At 42.8% G+C, this 25,407-nt stretch overlaps 1 protein-coding gene across 4 annotated transcripts in view; it reads right to left on the bottom strand.

Moving 5' to 3' along the window:
• Window positions 1-25,407, bottom strand: part of nktr (natural killer cell triggering receptor) — a 132,841-nt gene that overhangs the window by 67,300 nt on the left and 40,134 nt on the right. For all 4 annotated transcript variants that reach the window (XM_078423799.1, XM_078423811.1, XM_078423821.1 and 1 more), the window contains exons 3-4: window positions 19,872-19,952; window positions 1,771-1,845 (exon numbers count right to left, since the gene is read on the bottom strand). In XM_078423799.1, the coding sequence (XP_078279925.1) occupies window positions 1,771-1,845; window positions 19,872-19,929 (133 nt within the window). In that variant the 5' untranslated portion in view covers window positions 19,930-19,952. The remainder of the gene's footprint in view (window positions 1-1,770; window positions 1,846-19,871; window positions 19,953-25,407) is intronic.

Here is a 25,407-nt window from a genome sequence, read left to right as displayed (position 1 = left end):
ACTCCTGATTTTCCGGCAACTGGTGGTGCAGCACCTCCTTTAATCCAGAAAAAAATAATCACAAAAGTGCATTTGAAATCCCCCCTGAAAGTCCCTCCGGAGATGTGGCGCCCAGGCCGGGTGAGGCCGCCAATCTCAACCTCATCGGAACTTCTGCGGCTGATTGGCGGGTCGAATTTGCCCCCAGCGGCCACAGAGTTTGGTACTCCAGCCCGGCCTGAGCCGGTAGATCCATTCCCATAGCCGACGAGGGACAATTTACAACTTGCAGAAGCCATTTAGCCTAAACCTGCACGTGTGGGAGTGTGGGAGGACACCGGAAAATCCCACGCGGTCACAGGGAGAACGTACAAACTCCGTACAGCACCCGTAGTCTGGATCGAACCTGGGTCTCTGGCGCTGTAAGACAGCAAGCAACTCTGCCGCTGCGCCACTGTGCCTTTTAATGGGACAATTAATGTCAGACTTTAACAATGAATAATTCAGGAGAACAAGTTGATAAATATACCAAAAATATACAGAAAAATACCAAACTGATTCTTTATTGGCATTTTGGGGCTTGCTGTCTAATACTCTACAAATGCCTTAACATTTTCTACGAAAATGTGTTGCTTCAATGTACCCTAGTTATGTATTAAAAGACTGGAACGGCAATCAAACATCTCTTATAGCTGAAAGCCAACAGCTTCACCAAGGATGAAGACTGAACCATCATTAGGTTCCTTGAGCTACCCTCGGTGATGTTTCCCTAAGTGCTAATCAATACTAGGACAGCAATTACTGAGTGGAGGAAAAGAAAGAAAAATGATAGCAGAGACAGCAAATCCCACCAAGCACAGTGAGTTTTTCATTGAGCAGCAGTGACTATCAATAATGCTGGCAGGGAAGCTCACCGGTTAGTTAAAGCTTTTGGGCTCCCCATAGACAAATGATCGAGTCAGAGAGCGATACAGCATGGAAACAAGCTCTTCGGCCCAGGTGCCCACGAAGGCCGACGAAGTTACCTACCTGAGGCAGGCACATTTGTCTCTCTTTGGCTCATATCCCTCTAAACCTTTCTATGCAAAATGGTTTTTTTTAAAGCTGTAATTGTACCCATCTCTACTACATTGTCACTCAGCCCCACAGAAACAGGCCCTTCAGCCCAACTTACCCATGCTAACCAAGATGCCCCATCTACACTTGTCTCAGCTGCCTGCGTTTGGCCCATATCCCTCTAAACCTTTCCTATCCATGTACCTGTCCAAATGATTTTAAAACTGTAATTGTACCCACCTGTACCAGCACGGAAAGAGGGCCCTTCGGCACAAGTTACCTATGCCGACCAAGATTACCCATCTACACCAGTCCCACCTGTCTGCGTTTGGCCCTTATCCCTCTAAACCTTTCCTATCCATGTATCTGTCTAAACACTGTAATTTTACCCACCTCTCCCATATCCTCCGGCAGTTCGTCCTGCATACCCACCACCCTTGGTTTGGAAAAAGGGAGAAGATTTGTTTCCCCCCCAACCTCATTCCCTCTACGAGAGCAGGGGGGAAAAAAAATCATAATTAAAGACAAAGATGCTGAACAAATATTAGTTGACATACATTTAAATGAACAAGATTAAAAGATCATTTTATCATAACTGCGCATAGACATCAATTATTTTTCTTCTTTTATCCCTTGAAAGCTGCTGTGTAGTTCCTGTGTTTTCTGAACAACCCATTTTCGCGGCTGATGCCTCTTAAACACTAATTGTTATCCAAAGGTAACTTCATAACATACCTGTGCAGAGAAAGTGGAAATTCTTACAGGTCTTGGGGCAGACATCTGAAAATAATTCAAAGACAATGCGGCCCACTGAAATGAGAAAGAGAGAGAGAAAAGTCAACTCACAGGCTTTGGGGAAAGAAACACACAAAGAACATGAGCTGATCTGTGGTTAACAGCAACATAGTTATTAACATGTTCATAAATGGGAATGACCCAGGCAGGTAACTTGTTTTGTTTAATTAGCACAATAACAGTAGCATTTCCTCCAACCGACCAAATTTAGCTTTATCTCAATCAAACTCTGCCATTTCCTTTGGACCAAATACATAAATGAACAAATGCAGGTTATTTTGTTATTAAATTAAAATAGAAATTTGGCTGGATTAATGCAACGACTGTTCAATTTGTCTGCACCACAATCTAAATTTAGTCGTGAATAATTCAGACTGTGGTTTTACTCAATTCAACATCAAAGCGCTGATGCTGCATAGATGCAGAGAAGCAGGAGGCCACAGCACAGGATAGAGATTTAAATAGAACAGACTAGTTCAGGCACAGGAACAGGCCCCGCAGCCCACAATGCCTGTGCGAACATGATGCCAAGACTAACTCTTACTTTCCTGCTCATCATCCACATCCCTCTATTCCCTGCATGTCCGTGTGCCTATCCAAAAGTCTCTTAAATGCCACTATTGCATCTGCCTCCACCACCACCCCTAGCAGCGCATTCCAGGCACGCTCCACCCTCTGTATATTAAAAAAATGCCCTGCACATCTCCTTTAAAATTTGGCCCTTACACCTCAGAGCAATACCCTCTAGTATTTGTCATTTCCAACCTTGGATAAAGGTTCTATCTCTCTGCACTATCAATACCTCTCATAATTTTATATACTTTTATCAGGTCTCCCTTCAATCTCCGGCATTCTAGGGAAAACAATTCAAGTCTGTCCCACCTCTCCCTGGAGCTAATACTCCTTAATCCAGCTATCATTCTGGTAAACCTCCTCTGCACCCTCTCCAAAGCCTCCACATCTTTCCCGTAATGGGGCAACCAGATGCATTACTATCACGGACCCAACCCAAACTGGGATAGTGGCGCAGCTGGTAGAGCTGCTGTCTCATAGCATCAGAGACCTGGGTTCGATCCTGACCTCAGGTGCCATCTGTGTGGAGATTGCACATTCTCCCTGTGACAGGGTGTTTTTTCTTCCGGGTGCTCTGGTTTCCTCCAACATCCCAAAGATGTGAGGGTTTGTAGATTAATTGACTGTAAAATTGCCCTTAGCGTGTAGGGAGTCTATGAGAATGTGGGAGGACTATAGAACTAGTGAGAACGTGTGATCGATGGTCGACGTGGACTCAGTGGGCCAAAGAGCCGGTTTCCATGCTGTCTCTCTAAACTAAACCTTGTAGTGCTTTTATACTGCAATAATCACAGGTCCAGCAGAATAATATCAGATTACCTAAATCATCAGGGAATTGAGATTGTAACGTGTTCAGTCAGCCAATTTTCAAGACAAGATAAATTGATCCTTCACCATTTTACTAATTACAATTTTTAATTGCATATTCTATGTGATTGGTCAGCACTGTTGCACAGAAATTCATTATAGCTGGAGTAAGTAGCAATCTATAAATCTCAATCTTGCTACAGGTGCATGTTTTCACATGATAGCACATCCGTATTGCACAAAAACACTCCATTAATAATGTGCCGTGTAAAGTTACTGATAAACATTTCTCTCCATCTATTTTTTGGTAATTGTTTTGGTCAATTAATTCCAGTGAACTTGCAAAGACCATAATTGTTTTCCTTTCAATTCTGATGTCTGTGCAAACTCTTAAACAACGAGCCCATGCATTTGGAGAACAAGTGGGGATCAAACTCTGAACGGTAGATGCTCCCCGATTTACGCAAGGGTTATGTCATGCGTTTATCAGATGTTACGTATGTCGGAAACGGTAGTGTTACTGCGCTTGTGTAAATTTACAATTCTTACTGTGTAGGTCCAGTGGGGACCACAGGGGAGCTCCGACGCGGGGACCACGGGAGGAGCTCCGACGCGGGGACCACGGGAGGAGCTCCGACACGGGCACCACGGGAGGAGCTCCGACGCGGGGATCATGGGAGGAGCTCCGACGCGGGGATCATGGGAGTAGCTCCGACGCGGGGATCATGGGAGGAGCTCCGACGTGGGGATCAAGGGAGGAGCTCCGACGCGGGGATCATGGGAGGAGCTCCGACGCGGGGACCACGGGAGGAGCTCCGACGTGGGGACCACGGGAGGAGCTCCGACGCGGGGATCATGAAGAGGGGGAGGGGGAGGGGGAGACCACGCAGGGAAGCTCCGATGCAGAGACCACGAGGGAACTTCCATGAGACCAGCTGACTGGTTTGCAGAAACGGCCGCAATATTCTCCCCTGGCTTGCAAATCAGACACTGTAGTTGGATTAAATAATTACATAATTTACGTAAGTGCGGGTTTACGTAAATCACCTATTAAGTAAATCGAGGAGTACCTGTGCATTGTAGAATAAAAGAGACTGTACTCAGAGCTGCAACATCAATGCGACTCACAGGGCGGTTAGAATTCTTCCAAATTCACAACCATCACTTATCAGTCAATCTCAATGATTTAATCTAATTCTTCACAGTTATTCAAGTCATTATTTTCTAGTAAATTCAAACAGGAACAAAGGAAAGGAAAAAAATGTAGAAATAAGAAATGCAGATGCTAGTTTACACAAAAGGACAAAGTGCCGGAGTAACTCAGCGGCTCAGGCAGCATTGCTGGAGAACGTAGAATGGTGACGTTTCGTGCCAGGAAACCCTGACTGAAGAAGGTTCCCAACCCAAAGTGTCACCTATCCATCTTCTCCAGAGATGCTTCCTGACTGCTGAGTTACCTCAGCAGTTTATGTCCTATAAAAACAAAACTGATGAAAGAACAAGCATGTTGTGTGGAACTGGAGCATGTGGAGTAAATCCACGGGGTCGCGGGGAGAATGTGTAAACTCGACACAGACAACACCTGAGGTCAGGATCGAAGCAGAGTATCTGGCGCTGTGAGGCAGCGGCTCTACCAGCTGCACCATTATGAATGTATTTTGATGTAAATGAGTACAATTAATGTTCTTAAAAACTAATACACTATTTTAAGAAAATAACTGCAGATGCTGGTACAAATCGAAGGTATTTATTCACAAAATGCTGGAGTAACTCAGCAGGTCAGGCAGCATCTCAGGAGAGAAGGAATGGGTGACGTTTCGGGTCGAGACCCTTCTTCAGACTGAGGGTTTCCGTCAGTCTATTCCTACACTATTTTCCTTCATATTAAGTACTCACTTTAACTGCAATTAATTGAAACAAAAGTGAAAGATTCAAGCACTATTAACAGTTAAAAATTAATCCAGAAGCATTGATATGACAAAAAAAAAATCAGAAGCTCCTGATTTTCACATCCTGTATACTTTACCACTCCATAAGCAGCATGTTTAATGAAACCGGGAAAAAGGACCTGTGGTGTACAAACTCCTCTATTTGGAACCATTCCCAGATCCTCTAACACAAGGGCTAACAAAGCAAACAGTGTGAATGAGCCATGGTTATATTGCAATTGCTATACCTTACGGCAAACAAAATATGAAGCTCGACAGTAGAGTTTACAAAAACCTATTGTTTTGGAGCGTTTTCCATTTAATCACTAAATACCGTCTAAACAATAGAACTAAAATAGTTGTGGGGAGAACGTGTAAACCCGACACATAGCTGTCTATAGGGATATTAGTATTCTTTACTTTAAACTTTGAACTAAAATAGATGGATGACATTCTGGTTTCTGTTCACACATGATGGGGAGAGGGCAAAAATCAGCAGCTCCAACAAATAATGCTTTACCTCAACAGTGGTGCAGTTGGTAGAGCTGCTACCTCACAGTGCCAGAGACCCGCATTCAATTCTGACCTCGGGTGCTATCTATGCGTGGAGTTTGCACGTTCTCCCTGTGACCCCGTGCGTTTCCTTCGGGTGCTCCGGTTTCCTCTCACATCCCAAAGACGTGGGTTAATTGGCCTCTGTAAATTGCTGTTAATGGAGTGGATGTGAAAGTCGCATAACATGGAACAAGAGGGATATGGGTCGAGCGTGGGCAGGTGGGACTAGTTTAGGTGGGCCATGTTAGTCAGTATGGGCAGGTGGGCCTGTTTCCACGCTGTGTGACTCTATAACTAGAGTTATAACTCTAGAGTGATGGTTGACACGGACTCGGTGGGCCGAAGGACCTATTTCCATGCTGCATCTCTAAACTAAACTAATTCCTACTCAGCAGTGAGTTGGAGTAAGATAGACATCTATTCAAGCTACATAAGCTGTTGATAGAGAAGAGGTCTGTGGACAGATTTCTAGCCTCTTTCTTGTCTGGAGGAAGATACATGACAAAAGGAAGTGGAAACAATAAAGAAATAAATACTCCATCTCAAGAGGTGACAAGCCAAGGGAAATGCTTCAATGTGTTGTTAAATGTTTTGCACTCCCATAGCCTCTGGCACAGCGATATACCTGACCCTGTTGTTCCCTCAAGCAACTTTCAAGAATTGTACCATGCTGCAACAAACACCTTTCCACCTTGGGATAAAGACCGATTATCTATCGTATCCATGCCTCATAATTTTATACATTTATTATATCAGGTCATCCCCTCAGGCTCTGATGCTCCAGAAAAACCCCAATCCAAGTCTGTCTTATCTTCTACTAGAATTTAACAGCTCACCAGGTATATATAACACTTGAACTGCTGTCTACAGGTATATTAGCATTCTTTACTTTAGAGATACAGCACGGAAAAAGGCCCTTCGGCTCACCGAGTCCACGCCAACCAGTGATTACCGCCTACACCAGCACTATCATACAAACTAGATACAATTTACAGAAGCCAATTAATCTACAAACCTGTATGTTTTTGGAGTGTGAGAAGAAAATGGAGCACTTGGAGAAAACCCACGAGGTCACAGGGAAAACCTACAAAGTCCGTACAGATAGCACACTTAGTGAGGATCAAACCCAGGTCTCTGGTGCTGTAAGGCAGCAACGTTACCGCCGGCCCACTGTGCTGCATTAATATCTGGTCTGTTTATGCCTTCTGCGCTACAACTACCTACCCCACCTGTAATTGTCTGCTGTGACCTTGTAACTTAACACAGGTAACCATAGAATCATACAGCGTAGAAACAGGCCCTTCAGCCCAACTTGCTCATTCTAACCAAAATGTCCCATCTACACTGTTCCACTTACCTTCGTTCATATCCTTCTAAACCTGTTCTATCCATGTACCTGCCCAAATGTATTTTGAACGTTGTGATAGTACCTGCCTCAACTACCTCCTCTGGCATCTCATTCCATACACCCACCACCCTTTGTGTAAAAAAGTGGCCCCTCAGGTTCCTATTAAATGTTTCCCCCCTCACTTTAAACCCATGTCCTCTGGTTCTTGATCTACATTTGTCAACAAATGGTAATCAACGTTTCAGTACAGTGAAAAGCTTCCATTAGGCAGGAGTGGGGTGATGGAAAGAGTAAAAAATATTTGGCATAATCATTCACAATACAAATAATTGGTTGTTAAGTGAATACCATAAATTCATGACTGATGCAGCTTATCCACTCTACAATTAGTTGAGTCAAAGCATGCATTGTTTTTGAAATGTTTTTGGGTCATCAGATTGAGTAGCTCTTGTGCCAATAAAAGCACCAGACTGCAAAGGAATGGGATTTAAAGTGTGATTTTCTACAAATATACTTTGACAAATTCATAAGTTGTAGGAGCAGAATTAGTTCATTCGGCCCATCAAATCGACTCTGCCATTCAAACATGGCTGATCTATCTTTCCCTCTCAACTCCATTCTCCTGCCTTCTCCCCATAACTCCTGACAAGTGGCGCGGCATAATGGTGTAACGGTAGAGTTACTGCCTTACAGCGCCAGAGACCCGGGTTCGATCGATTATGGGTGCTGTCTGTACGGAGTTTGTACGTTCTCCCCGTGATCAAATGGGTTTTCCCTGGGTGCTCCGATTTCCTCCCACACTCCAATGCACAGGTTTGTAGGTTTATTGGCTTTGGTAAAGATGGTAAATTGTCCCTAGTGCGTAGGGTTAGGGTTAGTAGTAGTGTACTGGTATCGCTGGTCGGCAAGGACTCGGTAGGCCAAAAGGCCTGTCTCTGTGCTGTATCTTCTTGAAAACTAAAACTAAAAACTAAAGTATTAAACGTTTCATCACAGTGAAGTAGGCCCACCTAAAATGAAGAGTTGATGTTGTGCTGGATCTTTCTCAATATCGATGAAACTATCCATTGTGAATTAAAAAGTTAATTTTCAAACCAAAATAAAACATTCCAACTATCGTGGTTACAAATTTCACGGGGATGGGACTTTATTCCTTGGAGCGCAGGAGGATGAGGGGTGATCTTATAGAGGTATACAAGATCATGAGAGGAATAGATAGGGTGAATGCACAATCTTTTACCCAGAGTAGTGGAATCAAGAACCATAGGTTTAAGGTGAGTGGGGAAATATGTAATAGGAACCTGAAATTAAACTAAACCTGCATTGCTTCAGGACTGACAGGAATGTTAAGTCAATTGGAGAGACTGAAAGATGGAGTTGCAGAAAAGATGGACATTGATTTAAATGAAATCAATATACCACAGAGTTTGAAAACAGTGGAGGTGAATGATGGGTACTTGTAAGGCTAGATATAATGAAAACATGTCATTGAGGAGATGGATGATCACAACCAAACCAAGGAAAATAATCTGCTTACTGTGTGGCAGGTTCACAGCAAAGGAGCCAAGAATGAATGTGGTCAGCAATACACTGGGAATAGGATCGATGGAACTGATTGCTCCCATGGATAAGATGCTGGTCAAAACCAGAGCAGGGAAGAGCCCCTAGAATTGGTCAAAAGCCTTACTTAATTTTTACTTATTATGAAATAGACAGCGACGAAACATCACAAAAACATTTCATAGCCATTGTACATAAAGTGTAACAGATGTAATTAGCTTGGCAAATCAGCAATGTATTTTAGTTTTAGATATACAGCGTGGAAATAGGCCCTTTAGCCTACCGAGCCCAAGCGGACCAGCGATCCCCCTTACACTAGTTCTATCCTACACACCAGGAACTGTTTACAGAAGCTAATTGACCTATAAACCTGCACTTCCTTGGAATGTGGGAGGAAACCCACAGGGAGATCATACAAGCAGCACCCAGAGTCACGATCGAACCCGGGCCTCTTGCCGCCCAGCGCCGCCCACTGTTGGTTGATGGATACATTTTTGCCTGTTCTTTTTCAAACACTATTGTGAGAGATTCTTTCCAAATGAAAGTAGTAAATGTTAGTTTCTTTTAACCGTCTGTGCTTTTAAAAAAATATCTGCGTATCACATTTGCTCATCTGTTAGGTTCCTACGCCATTGCACTGTTTTCATTATCAAGGTTCATTGCAACAAAAAGGCAAGAGAACAAGGCAAAAATAAACACCCCCATCTGTGCAATTCCTTCCATGCTGATGACCCATCTATATACTAAAACTCTCGTTTGTTTTTGTTTGTTCCTGAACTACAGCCAAAACTGTACACGATAGCGCAAAAAGTTTAGGCCCACCTTACTCTCCATCGTCCCTTTGGTGCTAATGGAAGAAGTTTCATTGAAATCAGTGTTATATTTTTTGAGTTATTCACATTTTAAAGTTTAAATCTCTCTCCTAGGAAGGGAGGGGGAGGGAGGGGGGTGGAAGGGAGGGGGAGGATAAGGGGGGGGTGAGGGGGATGGAGTGGGGGGGGGGGAAGGGGAGAGGGAGGAGGGGGATGGAGTAGGGGGGAGAGGAGGGGAGAAGATGGGAGAGGAGGGGAGAGGAGAGTCCAAAGGTCTCTTAAATGCCACTATTGAATCTGCCTCCACCGCCACCCCCGGCAGTGCATTCCAGGTACTCTTCAACCTGCCCAACCTCTCCCTGTAGCTAATACCCTCAAATCAAAGCATTATTCTCAAAGGCCTCCATATCTTTCCTGTAACGGGGCGACCAGAACTGCACACAGTATTCCAAATGCAGCCAAACCAAAGTCCTTTAAATCACTGCAATCTATTTTTAATAATTTTACCAGCAACTCCATACCTCTTCCCACTTCCAACCCACAAATTTGGACATGCACAGAATTCACTCGAGAATCTGTTAAGTGTGATTTATGTGCATGCATGCTCGGTTGTTAGCTGCCTGATCACATTGCTCTCACGCTGCTCACTTCAATCTGCTTTAGCTTAGTTTAGAGACACAGCATGGAAACAGGCCCTTCGGCACCGACCAGCGATCACCTCGTGCACAACCACTATCCTACACACACTAGGGGCAATTTAACAATTTTACCAAGCCAATTAGCCTACAAACCTGCATGTCTTTGGAGTGTGGGAGGAAATCGGAGTACCTGGAGAAAACCCACAGGTCACAAGGAGAACGTACAAACTCCATGCAGACAGCAGCGTAGTCAGAATCGAACGCGGTTCTCTGGCGCTGTAAGGCAGCAACTCTGCACCACTGTGCTGATCCTGTGCTGCCCCTTAATTCTATATTATCCCACTTTCTCATTCACTCCCTACACACTAAAGGTAATCTAATTAACCTACAAAACCGCACGTCTTTAGATGTGGGAGGAAACTAGAGCAGGCAGGAGGAAACCCACACGGACATAGGGAGAATTAGGCAGTGGATCAGAGAGAAAGTTAATGTCTCGGGTCAAATGACTATGAACATTTCGATAACTTAACACTAAAATATATACTATTCTCTCTCCACAGATGCTTCCTATCTACTGAATAAAATAAGAACAATAAATGTGAAATATAATCCCATATCACTTGATCATATTTAATGCTTATTTCCTAAACTCTTGTGCCTAACGTTTGAGAGAGGACTGGAAATTTATCCATTTTGTCGCAGCCCAAAGACGTGCGTGTTTGCAGGTTTTCCCGAGTTTGCAGTTAGTGGATGAGAAAGTGGAATGATATAGAACGAATACGAGCAGGTGATCGATGGTTGGTCTGGAATCAGTGGGCCGTAGTGCCTGTTTCCATGCTGTTCTTTCAGTCAATCAAATAAATCGATCGATCAATCAATCACACCGTAAGCAGCAAGTCACATTCTATCTGTGGGGAATCTCGTTAAATCTGTGTGCTTTGAAATCTTCCCACCCAGAGTAAGGACTTTATTGCTTGGAGTGCAGGAGAATGATGGGTAATCTGAGAGAGGTGTATAAGATCATAATAGGAATAGATAAGGTAAATGCACACAATTCCAGAGTAGGGGAATCATGAACGAGAGGACATAGGTTTAAGATGAGGGGGCTGTGTTTTAACAGGAACCTGAAGGGCAACTTTTTTTAAATATAAAGGGAGGTATATATATATGGAACAAGTTGACAGAGGAGACAGTTGAAGCAAGTTCTATCACAACATTTAAAAAACATTCAGACAGGTACATGGATAGTATAGGTTTAAAGGGATATGGGCCGAATGAGGGCAAGTGGGACGTAGATGGAGCACGTTGGTTGGCATGGGCAAGATGGGCCGAAGGGCCTGTTTCTATGCTGTTTGACTCTATGACACATGTTCCATTCGAAACATCTGTAAAAACATTAGCAATAAGTTCTGGTTAGAACAGTTTTAAGAACAAACTGCAGCGGAAAGTAATCGTAAGATATTGAGGGATTTATAAAAAAGTGATGGAAAACTCATTTTAAAAAAAAGAACATTCCCTCCTCCACCTTCTCCCACCCACCCCCAAAGCAGTTAATTGTACTCTTGTGGAATAGCTTCATCTTCCGATGTACTTTACTAGTAGACAGACACAAAATGCAGGAGTAACTCAGCAAGACAAGCAGCATCTCTGGAGAGAAGGAATGGGTGACATTTAAGGTCTTCTTCAGACTTCTGCAGACTTCTTGACTTGAAACGTCACCCATTTGTTCTCTCCAGAATGCTGCCTGTCACACTGAGTTACTCCAGTATTTTGTGTCTATCTTTGCATCTGCACTTCCTTCCTACATGTCCTTTACTAGTAATTGGTTTTGAAGCCCACCTGACCTTTTGGAAAAAAATTAAAAGAAAGCCACTAACCTTTGAGATAGAGCATGCAAACAGTACTGCCTGATCCATATCCCTCCATTCCCTGCGGTTTCACTGGTTCAAATGGCTTAGCACAACTTTTTGAAGGCAGCTGTAGATGTCGTGCCAAAGACATCTCATAAGACCTAGAGCACAGGCTAGCCTTTGAAAACTTGGCGCCTTTTGCATGTGGGCTCAGAAAACTATTTCTGTACAATTTGCTCATCAGGGATTGTGCTTAGATATGGCAATACTTTACTGAACTATATGCAAAAAAAAAAAAATCCCTGTGCATTTGCACGTGATAATAAAGCACCAATGACCATTGACAAGCACATCCATACACAACAGCATAAAGGTAAGAGCAAGAGTTTCTAATTTTTACAATCAGAGATATTTGCAGTCTATTAAAACCAAATAATTCAGTTATATGGCTGCTAAGGGCAACTGGAATTGCTCTCATTACGGCAGTGAAGATAATAGAGGAAGCCAAAATTCAGTTTTGTTCAGTGAACCAGGAGAAACAGGATGGAAGGATGAGTAATCAGTGGACATACATAACTGGCAATAAAATCATCAGGCTGGAGGTGAAATTGGCAAACATTTCACCACATGCCTGGAGAATTAGTCGGAGCAGATATTCATTTACTTTCCAATTGCATTTATTTGGCACTTCCCAAAGCACTTCACTGAGAAACAGAAACAGATGCCTAACACAAGGAGACATCCAATTAGGAAAGTGACTGAATATCTTGAATATCTCGAATACTCGTTTATTGTTTTTACAGCGCCAAAGAATCAGCAGCAGCTCTTCATGTCTACTGCCTTATCAACGATACTTAATAAGAGATTGTAAGATCATAAGACATAGGAGCAGAAATGGCTTTGACATTATGCTCAGCAGGGATCTTGTTATTCACCACAGACAGAGTTTAAAGGAGATGTGCGGGACAGGTTTTTATTTTTACACATAAGGTGGTGGGTGCCTGGAATGCACTGCTGGGGGTGGTGGTTGAGGCAGATACAATTGTGGTATTTAAGAGACTTTTGGATAGGCACATGGATATGCAGGGAATGGAAGGATATGGATTATGTGCAGGTAGATAAAATTTGGTCATGGGATCATGTTTGGCACAGACATTGTGGGCCGTACTGTGATGTACTGTTCTATGTTCTGTGTGATAGCAAGTCATAGAATGGCAAGCAGATGGATATTTCTATCTACAATGGCAAAAATATATTTTTAAATAAAAAGACGAAAAAGGATATGCTTGCCTTCATAGGTTGGAGCATTAAGTATAACAGTTGGGATGTAATGTGGCAGCTGTTCAAACATTGGCCAGGTTGCACTTGCACACTGCTAATTCCTGCTTCACAGGAAGGATGTGGTAGCAATAGAGAACATACACAGTGAACAACAAGGGCCTGGGGATGTTGTGGAGCAGAGAGAACAAGGGGCTGCAAGTCCATTAGAATGACTACACAGCTGAAGGCCAATGGGATTAGCATAAATATCTAATGATATGATCTGCATGGATAAACTAGGCCCTATGGGCCAGTGTCTGTGATTTAGACTTTTAGAGATACAGCGCGGAAACAGGCCCTTCGGCCCACCTTGTCCATGCCGATCAGTGATCATCCTGTACGCTAGCACTATCCTACACATGAGGAACAATTTACAGCAGTCAATTAACACAGGATTACACAGGAGGAACATACAAACTCCGTGCAGACAGCACCCGTAGTCGGGATTGAACCCGGGCCTCTGGAAATATACAGCAGGAACTCTACCGCTGCTCCACTGTGTTGCCCCTGATGTGGATTTCACTGACTCTACCAGTGACCAGCTTAGGTTTAGGTTTATTATTGTCACGTGTACCGAGGTGCAGTGAAAAGCTTTGTTTTGCATGCTATCCAATCAGATCAGATATACCGCTCATAGAACCCGGGCCTCTGGAAATATACAGCAGGAACTCTACCGCTCAATCAATTCAAAATCAGGTACAAAGAGTAAGTTACAGAGTGCAGAATATATTTCTCAGCATTTTACTACATCAGTTCCAGAGACAAAGTCTAATGTTTTCAATGGGGTAGAGATGAATCAGACAGTGCCCTACCTAATGGAATATCTGTTCAGAATCCTGATAACAGAGAGGAAAGAAGCTGTTCCCACATCTGGTAGAGCACACTTTCAAGCTTCTGTACCCTCAACCCCATGGGAGCAGGGAGAAGGAATGGCCAGGGTGGGATGGCCAGGGTGGGATGGGCAGATTGTGTTGAGTGAAAACTCAACTCAGTGATAATGCACCAGCCCACATAATTTTATTTCTTAACTGATTTTCCATCAAACTCCATGAATGCAAGGCATATTTTTGCCACACATTACAATTTGGCTTAAGATTAACTTATATTTTAAAACTCTGTTGATAAATTGCTTCTTCTTGCACAGCTGTGTCAATACTTCTTCAGCTTCAGAAGGTTCCTCAGTTCTCAAGTAAGCAGCAACTGACAAATGGAATGGCTTTCATTTGAATGGAGGAACTATACCTGTGTTAAACTACAGCTCATCTGAGCTCAGTTTTCCATTATTCAAACCAAACTGCAATAAAAATAAGAAATCAGCAACTTTACCTTAGAGGAAAATACTGCAGGTGCTGGTAGTCTGAAATAAAACAATGTTGGTAAGACCCAGTCTGAAGAATGGTCATAGTCAAAGAATGCAGAAACAGGCCTTTTGGGAAAACTCGTCCATGCCAACCAAGATGCCTCATCTAAGCCAGTCCCATTTGCCTGCGTTTGGCCCATATTCCACTAACCCTTTCCTATCCATCTACCTGTCCAAGTGCTTTCTCAATGTTGTTATAGTATCTGCCTCCATTACCTCCTCTGCCACCTCGTTCCATATATCTGACCATTTCTTACCGCAGATGCTGCCTGACCAGCTAAGCTTTTGGTGCTTTTTGCTGGAAATACCCAGCAGGTTCGGCAGTATCTGAGGAGAAAGACAGAACTAACATTTCAGGCTGATGACCCTACAGAATATTCTGATAAAGATCAGAAAGGATAAAACATTTGGATATCCATACGTCATTGTTTCCTAATTTGCAAACCATTTATAATCCCAGTGAATGTAACAATTTTGACTTAATGTAGATCACTGCTTCTTCCCAAGTAAAGCTCTTTTTTTATTGGTATTGGTATATTATTGTCACCTGTAACGAGATACAGTAAAGAACTTTTGTTTGCATGTTATCCCATGAAATTAGATAATACTACACATAATCAAGCTGTCCAGAAGTGAAGTTTTAAAAGAGTGGAGCGATTGTATTAGACGGTTCTTTTGGCTTAGGTTTATTATTGTCATGTACCAAGGTACAGGGAAAAGCTTTGCTTTGCATGCCATCAGATCAGATAATACTACTTATAAATACAATTAAATCAAATTAAATGGGTAGAGCAATGGGGAAGACACTGATATGGGATCAGCATGTTAAGAGTCACCAGATTTCAAAATATTTCCTATTTCGAATTTTTAGAAAGTTGTTATGGGGAGAGGCTGAAACACAGTCCACTTGAATCCCATGCCACGTTGATTGATTTTTAGTGTCTCATTCCGTCTTCTCCAGCTGGCAAATCAATTTGACTGTGCAGATTTGTTTTTGATTTACAAAAATCAGTCAATGCCAACAGATAAAAGATATTTGTGAAACTACTACAAATTTCTCCCAGTTACCTTATGGATAACTACAGAAACATCTTTCCATTTCTTGTCCGAGCGGTGAGTGTTGATAATATTAATAAAGGGTGACAATTACTGAACCCGGAAGCACGAGGGAGCTGAACCTACAAACAATTGCAGAACTCCAGGATTTAATGCCCAGAATGTGACTAATGACATTGATTCGGGTTTTTCAGTCTCAAATTAATTCCCTCATTCATGCCATTATTCAGCAGTCACAAGACCTTTTTAAAGGGAGCATGGAGGGGATTAAGGTAGACTTAATTCTTTGGAACGTTGATTTATAACATGGAAATGCAGAACAAGACAACCAAGCAAGATAAGGCAGGCGATTTAAGAGCTACGACAATGTGGTGAAGTCTCTTTTTATGCTAAGTGATATTTATAAATTCTATCTGTACAAAATTTTAAAGTGCTTTTACAAAATCCATCAATTTTATTACCCTAAAAGGAATGAATCAGAACCATTCAATCCAGTTATAGATTAAATAGGAAGATACACCAGAGGGGCATACGAGCTGCAGTTCTTTGAAACCAGAATCTCGGCTGTGGTTTGTAATTTTAAGGCTGTAGCGCGATAGCACCCTAGCGGTCAAACCCATAAGTGTAAGAAGGAACTGCAGACGCTGGTTTAAACCGAATATATGCCTAGAGTTGCCCCCAGTCAAGTTCCACTGCTTCTTCTGCACCCGTTTTGTGATGTTACCCTCATGAGATCACCTAAGTTAAGTAAATTCCAAAGGTTCTGGAGTATCAAGCTTTTGGTGTTTCCTGTATACTGAGGAACAGTCTCCCGGTTGCTGACCATTTTAATTCCCATTCCCATAAAGATTTTGCATATCCATTTTCTCCAGAGATGCTGCCTGACCCGCTGAGTTATTCCAGCACGTTGTGTCTTTTTTTTCCATTTCTCCCTTTCCCACCCGACATTTCCCACCTATATTCCTTCTCTGGTTTTAGATTTCCCACCTCTTCGATCTTCATCTCACACTTTTGGTGTTTTTGTCTCTGGCCTTTGTCCTCCTCCATACCCAGAGTGAGGCCACATGCAAATTGGAGTAACAGCACCTCATATTCTGCTTGGGTAGCTTAGAACCTAATGGTATGAATGCCGAATGCAAAATTTCAGTTGAAGTCAATCATACAAATTAACCAACAGGATTGAACCAACGAATACAATTAAGCAAATTATTTGAGACTCACTGAAGTTATTGATTGAGGAAAGTTTACTATGCTGATGAGAAGCTATTTACCTCTATAAGTCCTCTAGTGCCAAACTCCAAGTTTAAAAAGAAAACTTCAAATTGCCATGAAGGTAAAAAGTTAGAACCTGTACATCGGGCGGCACAGTGGTGCAGTGACGGAGTTTGTATGTTCTCCCTGTGACTCCGTGGGTTTCCTCCAGGTGCTTCGGTTTCCTCCCACATTTCAAAGATGTGCAAGTTTTCAGATTTACTGGCCTCTGTAAATTGTGTAAGATAGAACTAGAGTACAGATGTCAACGTGGATGCAGTGGGCTGAAGGGCCTGTTTCCATGCTGTATCTCTAAACTATACTAATCCATACTGGCCACAAAGGCCGTGGATCAATTTTTAGTCTCATTTAGCTAGTCTGTGCCAGGATGCTGAACACTGAATATGTGCTTTCAAAGGAACTGCGCAAAAGGCCGATCGAAGCGAGAGTTAATAGAAGCTTTCAAAAGATTGATCTCAAATTTGTGTTGAGGAAAAAAACCATCCAGGCAATGGGAAAGACAAGGTAACTGGTTAATAGGCACGATGGTCTCAACAATTCCATGAGCTAACTTCATTGATGTAGTCAGGGATGTAGATCTAACCAACAAGTGAGTGTACACTAGTGGTAGCTTACAACCCAACGGTATGAACACTGAATTCTCCACTTTTAGGTAACTTACCAACAACAACCCTCCTCGCTCCTCTTTTCCTCCTCTCTTCCCTATGCTCCACCTGGATGCGCACCCATTTAGAGTCAGAGTCATACAGCGCTAAAACAGACCCTTTGACCCGACTTGCTCACACCAACCAACATCCCTCTATACTTGTCCAATCCATGTAGCTGTCTAAGTGTTTCTTATACGTGGCAGTAATACCTGACTCAGCTATTTCCTCCAGCAGCATCTTCCATATAGCCACTGCCCTTTGTGTGAAAAAGTTACCACTCAGGCTCCAATTGAATTTTTCCCCCCTCACCTTAAACCATGTCCTCTGATTCTCGAATCTCCTACTCTGGGCAAGAGGCTCTGTGCCTACCCGATCTATTCCTCTCATGATATTGTACACCTCTATATGATCACCCCTCATCCTCCTGCGCTCCAAGGAGTTGAGTCCCAGTCTGCACAACCTCTCCCTATAGCTCAGGCCCTTGAGCTATTCTCCCACTATCCCGCCCTCCCTCCCCCTTTCCCCGACCCCTGTCCCCTTCCACCTATATCCCTTCCTCTGGCTTAATATTTTGTGCCTCTTCTCTCCATATCTCAGCTTTTCTCTTCCTTTCATCTCTGGCCTTTGTTCACCCATCTGCCAATCAAATGCTTCCTCACCTGTATCCACCCATCACATGCCAAGCTTGGTCCCCCTTCTCCCGCCTCTTGCCAGCTTTCTCTCCCCAACTACAATCAGTCCAAAGAAGGGACCTGACCCGAAACATCACCTATCTATATTCTCAACAGATGGTGCCTGCCCTGCTGAGTTACTCTAGCACTGTTTTCTTTCAGCGAGAGTAAAATTTTGTGCTGATTGTACAGTGGCTCCAAATGGAAAATGTACATCTATTGGTGAATTAGGGTTGCCTTTCCCCATGACTGTTTAAGTTCACTCAGAAAGAATAACTGTCAGTGCAGCATAGTGGCACAGCGGTAGAGATAGACCCGCCATAGACCCGGGTTCGATCCTGACTTGGTGCTGTCTGAACGTTCTCCCTGTGACCGTGTGGGTTTTCTCCGGGTGCTCCGGTTTCCTCCCACGTTCCAAAGATGTGCAGGTTTGTAGGTAATTGGCTTCTAAAAATTGTCCCTTGTGTGCAGGATAGTGCTAGTACACAGGTGACCATTGGTCGGCATGCAATCGGTGGGCCGAAGGGCCTGTTTCCACGGTGTATCTCTAAACTAAACTCGAAGAATGAATGCATTTCTATCTTTGTTGAAGCGGGGGGGGGGGGGGGGGGGTGCGGTGGAGAGAAGATAGCTCATGGCAAAAGGCAAAAAGGACACAGAAAAGATTACCGAATGATTGAAAGATAAAACATGGAAACGGGTTCTTCGGCCCACCACGTCCACGTGGACCATCGATCACCTGTTCACTCTAGTTCCATGTTATCCCACTTTCTCATCCACTCCTTACACACGAGGGACAATTAACCTACAAACCCGCACATCTTTGGGATGTCGGAGGAAACTGGAGCACTCGGAGCAAACCCACGCGGTCACAGGGAGAACATGTAAACTCCACACAGATAGAACCCAAGGTTAAGATCGAACCCAGGTATCTAGCGCAGTGAAGTGGCAGCTCTGAACTGCTACTTGCCAGAGTTCTACTTCTGATCTTCTCTTCAAGTGCAGTAAATAACTGAGGAACAAAGTTGATAAAAAACAAAATAACGAATCTTGCACAATATCACACAACCAAAACTAAAATAGTTGTGTTTTTTAAACTTGTTTTTAAATGCAAAGGTAAGGAATGTCAATCTAAATTGACCTTTTCTTCACAGGTTTTCACCTGAAGTTGCAACTTTGTGGGAGATGTCAAAGCTCCAGAACTTAGGACGAGTTATCATATGATTAAAACAAGGATTTATTTCCCGTGCTGCAACTTAGCAATGTTAGAGGCAGCAAGCCATTGCACAGTAACTGGTTCCCCGATACAGGACCTAATACAACTAGTTAAATCAGTGGGCACTAGTGTCAAAGTCAGTGCGAATCATTTAACAAAAGCCAAACACTGTTCAATTCATTTACTGGTCCATGGGGTTAAGGTGTTTGAAAATGCAGTCTATGTACTGCATAAATGCAGTTTATATACTCAGCACGAGTTAACAATATTTTATATACATGAAGCAGTTTAGCACATGGCTGAATTACAACAGGAAACATCACAAGATCTATTTGTAGATGGTTGAATGAGCAACATGCAAAATTGACTAAATTTAATCAAGATAATAATACTTGCTGGGAATAAAGAGGGAAACAAAAAGATCTTACCTGGAGCCCTGTTTATTTCCACGTCGAAGTAGCATTGCGGGCGAATCTTCACCCCCATCTCGGTATACACTCTGTGCACACCTAGATCAGAACAAAGAACATGTTGTTGGCAAGATTGCTGTATTGATCCCTTTTGAAACTCAAAGCTGCTTTGCTATGGAAAGATGTTTCATCTTGAAATACTGTAATCGTATAATCTCTCTCCCACCCCCCCGCCCCCACTCCCCACTCAATCTTTCTCACCCCCAGCCTTCTGCTGCACCGATTCTGACACACGCAGTGACAGCACATCCTTACGCTCATGCCTCAGCAGCACGTGAACAAACTACTCAGAGGAAGGAGGGTGAAGGTACAACTTTGCGAGAGTGCGAGGGGATTTAAATTTATATATGCAAGCTCATCTGTTTCGAAGAATGCCCCTATGAGCCCATTAAACAGACCCTTCAGAATAACCACTGTTCTGCAGGAAAGGACTAAAGGAACTAAAATGAAGGAACTAATTCGAGTCGGAAGCACAATAATATCACTAACATTATTAAATAAGATGCAACACAATAAATAAAAAAATACTTTTCTAAGTAAATAAAAATGTCTAACTGTTAAATGCAGCTTGAACATAGAATAATATATAACAGTACACCATAGGACAGGCCCTTCAGCCCACAATGTTTGTGCCAAACATGATGCCAAGTTAAACTGGTCTCATCTGCCTGTACATGATCCATATCCCTCTATTTACTGCACTTTCATGTGCCTATCTAAAAGCCTGTTAAACACCACTAACCGATCTGCCTCCACCACCATCCCTGGCAACATGTTCCAGGCCCCCACTACTCTGTGTAAAAAACCTTGCCACACACATCTCCGTTAAACTTTCCCCCTCTCACCTTATAGCTATGCCCTCTTGTATTGGGCATTTCCACCCTGGGAAAAATGTTCTGACTGTCTACTCAATCTATGCCTCTCATCATTTTATAAACTTCTATTATCTGCCCTTAACCTCTGACGTTCCAGAGAAAACAATTCCAGTCTATCCAACCTCTCTCTGAAGCTGAAACCCTGTAATTAATTTTGCATTCTGGTAAACCTCCTCTGCACCCTCTCCAACGCCTCCACATCTGTCCTGCAATGGGGCGACCAGAACTGCACATTATACTCCAAGTGTGGCCTAAACAAAGTATTATAGAGCTGCATCATGACTTCCTGACTCTTATATTCAATACCCTTAGCATTGCAGGCAGGCATACTAAATGCCTTCTGTACCACCCTATCTAGAAAAGTTATAAATACAAGTGAAATTAGATTGTTGAGATAAAATGAAAGTCAAACTGACAGATAGAAGTGAAAATGTTGACAGCATTCAATTTACAGGTGAAGTCCCAACCCAAAACCTCGTCTGTCCATTTTCTCTCCACAGATGCTGCCTGACCCGAGTTCTGCCAGCATTGTTTTTTACAAACATGTAACAAAAAATGCACTATATACAGTAGGTACATTAAGTGTGCATAATAGATTATGTGTACTATTAGGTCTTTATATAATGCCTTTCTTAACCCTCGTAACATTCTAAACTATTTAGCAGAATTTGAATTACTTTGGAAATGTAGTGGCTTTTTGTAACCTAAGGATCTGACAGCAAATTAGTGCATAAGCTCCAGCAAACAGCAATGTGATAATGACTAAATAACCTCTCTTTAAAATGCCAATTGAGGGATAAATATTGACCCAATCACAGGGGATAATCCCCCTGCACTTCAAAATAACTTCATGGGATTCTCTACATAAGGTAATGGTCAGGCCACATTTGGAATATAGTGAACAATTATGGGCACCATATTTGAGAAAGGATGTGTTGGCATGGAAGAAGGTCCGGAAGGGTTCTATGAGAATGATCCTGGGGATGATTAGGTTAATGTATGAAGCGTTTGACAGCTCTGGGCCTGTATTCGCTGGAGTTTAGGATGAGGGGGAATCTCATTGAAATCTACTGAATAATTGCCTTGATGGAGTGCATGTGGAAAGGATGTTTCCAGGAGTGGGAGATGACCAGAGGGCACAGCCTCGAAAAATAGGCGTATCTTTAGAATGAAAATGACGAGGAATTTCTTTAGCCAGAGAGTGGTGAATCTGTGGAATTCATTGCCAAAGACGGCAGTGGAAGCCAAGTCATTGGATATTTTTAAAGCAGAGATTGACAGGTTCTTGATTAGTAAGGGTGTCAAAAGGTACAGGGAGAAGGCAGGGAAATGGGGTTGAGGGGAAAAATGAATCAACCATGATCGAATGCTGGAGCAGCCTCAATGGGCCGAATGTCCAAGTTCTGCTCCGATGTTTTACAGTCTTATACATTCCCCATGAGAAATCAGGCAGGTCTCAGCTTAAAGTGTTTTCCAAAAATGGTAACTGATAGCGCAGCCATAACTCAACGAGGGGATTTAAATTTATATATGCAAACTCATCTATCAGCCCGTTAAGCAGACAGCCGGGTCAATGCTTGAATCTCAGCCTAATTTCTGGGCTCAGATATCTAGTGAGCGCCGAGAAGCATGAACACCACAGGCCAAATGAACCAAGATGCTCATTCCTGCACCGTACACGGTGAAAATTGATGAGCATTCAGGGGAGCCAATCTCCTATTTTTGCATTTAACAGCAATTGAAGGTGGTCGGCACAGACTCGGTGGGGTGATGGGCCTGTTTCCGTGCTGTATCTCTAAACCACACAAAAACAAATGTAGACTCACTTCCTTGGGTATGCAGCGTGGAAACAGAGTCCGTGCCGACCAGCGATCACCATGTACACTAGTTCTATCCTACAATTTACAGAATCCAATTCATCTACAATCCTGCGTGTCTTTGGGATATGTGAAGAGGAAACCAGAGCACATGGAGAAAACCCACGCAGTCACAGAGAGAACATGCAAACTCTGTACAGACAGCTCCCGTAGTCAGGATCGAACCCAGGTCTCTAGCGCTGTAAGGCAGCAACTCCACGGCAGCGCCACTGTGCCACTTGCACAGCCCACCTCATCCCTACCAACCGTGATGCATCTACACTAATCCCTTTTTCCTACATTAGTCCTGTTTATTGTTATTCTCACATGTCGAGCTTTGTTTTGCATGCATTTGCATCAAATCAGATCAGATAATACTATACATTAACAAAGTCAAGCCAAACTCAAGTACAACAAGTAGAGCAAAGGGGAAGATACACAGTGCAGAATATAGTTCTCGGCATTGTGGTGCTTCAGTTCCAGAGACAAAGTCCAATGTCCGCAACGGAGTAGATGCGAATTAGACAGTACCCAAGCTTATGGTAAGACTGATCAGAAGTCCGATAAGCTGCTCCTGAGTCTGGTAGTGCACGCTTTCAAGCTTCTGTATATTCTGCTGGATGGGAGCAGGGAGATGACGGAATGACCAAAGTGGGACAAGTCTTTGATTATGTTGGCTGCTTTTCCAAGGCAGCATGAAATGTAGATGGAGTCAATGGTGGGAAGTCAGGTCAGTGTGATGGACTGGGCTACATCTACAACACTGCAATTTCTTGTGGTCTTAGGCAGAACTGTTCCCAAACCAAGCCGCGATGCAACCCGACAAAATGCTTTCTATGGTGCATCTGCAGAAGTTTTCAGAGTCATTGGAGACATGCCTATCTAAGTACTTGTGCAAATGCCTTTTAAACATTATAAATGTAGCTGCCTCCACCATCTCCCTTGACAATGCATTTCGGATATTCACCGGCCTCTGAGTGTAAATTTTAACTCTTGGATCTCTAAATCCTAACATTTCTTCCCTCGGAGCCTGTGCCCTCTAGTTCTAGGCTTCCCTGCCCTGGGGGGAAATATCCTATCTATGACCCACATAATTTTATAAATCCCAATGTCACCACAGCCTCCTGTACCCAAGTGAGAATACATTTAGCCTATCCAATCTCTCATTAAAATTACAGCCCTTCTTTCCAAGCAACATCCTGATAAATGTCTTTTGCATTTTCTAAAAGGTTCCTCAATGTCCTTGCATTTCCATTTCCTAGCCCCAAATTGTAATGCTTCTTCCACAAAATGTTCTCCTCTCAATATGCCCTGCCACCAATCACTCATTTTCTACAAGAACGCAAGAAAACAATTAGTAGCCAAGTACGCCATGTGGTCTGCTCCACCATTCCTCATGACTGGTCTATATTAACGGTGTTCTCTTACACAGAACCACGTTCATCAATTCACTTCACAACCAGATAGTATAAGAAAATAACTGCAGATGCTGGTATATAAGAAAATAACTGCAGATGCAACCAGAAATCTATTGATTCTCCTTGTTCCCATTCTTTCAAGCATTCAGGAAATTTATAACACTTTATACTACATGATATATCAGGAAATATATAGATCATTCCCAAACTCTCTACTTTCCTTCAACACTATGCTTAGTTCCCAATCAGGAATAAATCATACAGTAAAATACAAAGTCAGAATAAGTCAGAAGCTCAGGCAGCATCTGTGGAGGGAATAGATGGGCGATGTTTCAGGTCGCCCCTCTTCAGACTTATTCTCTAAATTACACATGACAATTTGCTTCCAATTCTGACTGTAAACATGCAGATCATTGGAGTTAAACAGACCAGTAGTTACCCAACTATGTAGGAAGTAATTGCAGATGATGGTTTATACTGAAGATATCCACAAAGGCTGAAGATAGCCACAAAGGCTGAAGAAAGGTCCTGACCCAAAACTCTCCCATCCTTTGCTCCAGAAATGCTCCCTGACCCGCTGAGTTACTCCGGCATTTTGTGTGTAGTCATCCAACTTACAGCTTCTCTATGCTAAGTAAATGCATCCTGCACTTTATTTTGTAAAATACTTGATGCACTTTGACTTGAACACCTGTTTGTTTATTTAACAAAACAACAGGAAAGCTTTTTAGCAGTTAAGACATATGGAAGTTTCTCAAAAAGTATGAATTTGGGCACTTTGAACGATGATTTACAATGAGTGACCTGAATGTTTTTTTTTCTCTGTTGGTAAAACATCCATCTTATCAGCAGAGGATAGGAACTACTGCAACTTGGCTCTGGATAGAATTCCACCAGAATAAATGACTACTTGAAAATCTAGTTTGCCTGAAAAGGGGCATGATGATTCAGTGGATGTAATTCAGAGGTATTAACAAAGGCAAAACCAATTGAAAAGGCAAATCCTTTTCATTTTAGTACATCCTGAATTCAATCTCTAAGCGAGTACCATTTTTAAAGATAATATACATGTTTTATCCCATGCCTCCCGTTCCACTCCCTCCACAAAAAAATTACTTACTTGACTTAAAATAAATGCAGTGAACCGTTTATAAGTGAACGTCCAGTACTGAGGTGTTATCGTTTAATCAGACATCAGCAAGGTGCCTTAAAAAAACATATATGTTGGACTCAGGACATCAGTGGGCTCGTGTTGTCGATCTTCATCTGCCCCACAGTTCTCGGTGGTGCTCCAACTTCAATCTTCATCCTCTTCGTGGCCTTCAGTGCCAGCTCCGGAACCATG

This window comes from Rhinoraja longicauda, chromosome 2 (genome assembly GCF_053455715.1).
Source record: "Rhinoraja longicauda isolate Sanriku21f chromosome 2, sRhiLon1.1, whole genome shotgun sequence".
NCBI lineage: Eukaryota > Metazoa > Chordata > Chondrichthyes > Rajiformes > Arhynchobatidae > Rhinoraja > Rhinoraja longicauda.
This window is presented reverse-complemented; position numbering and strand designations above follow the sequence as displayed.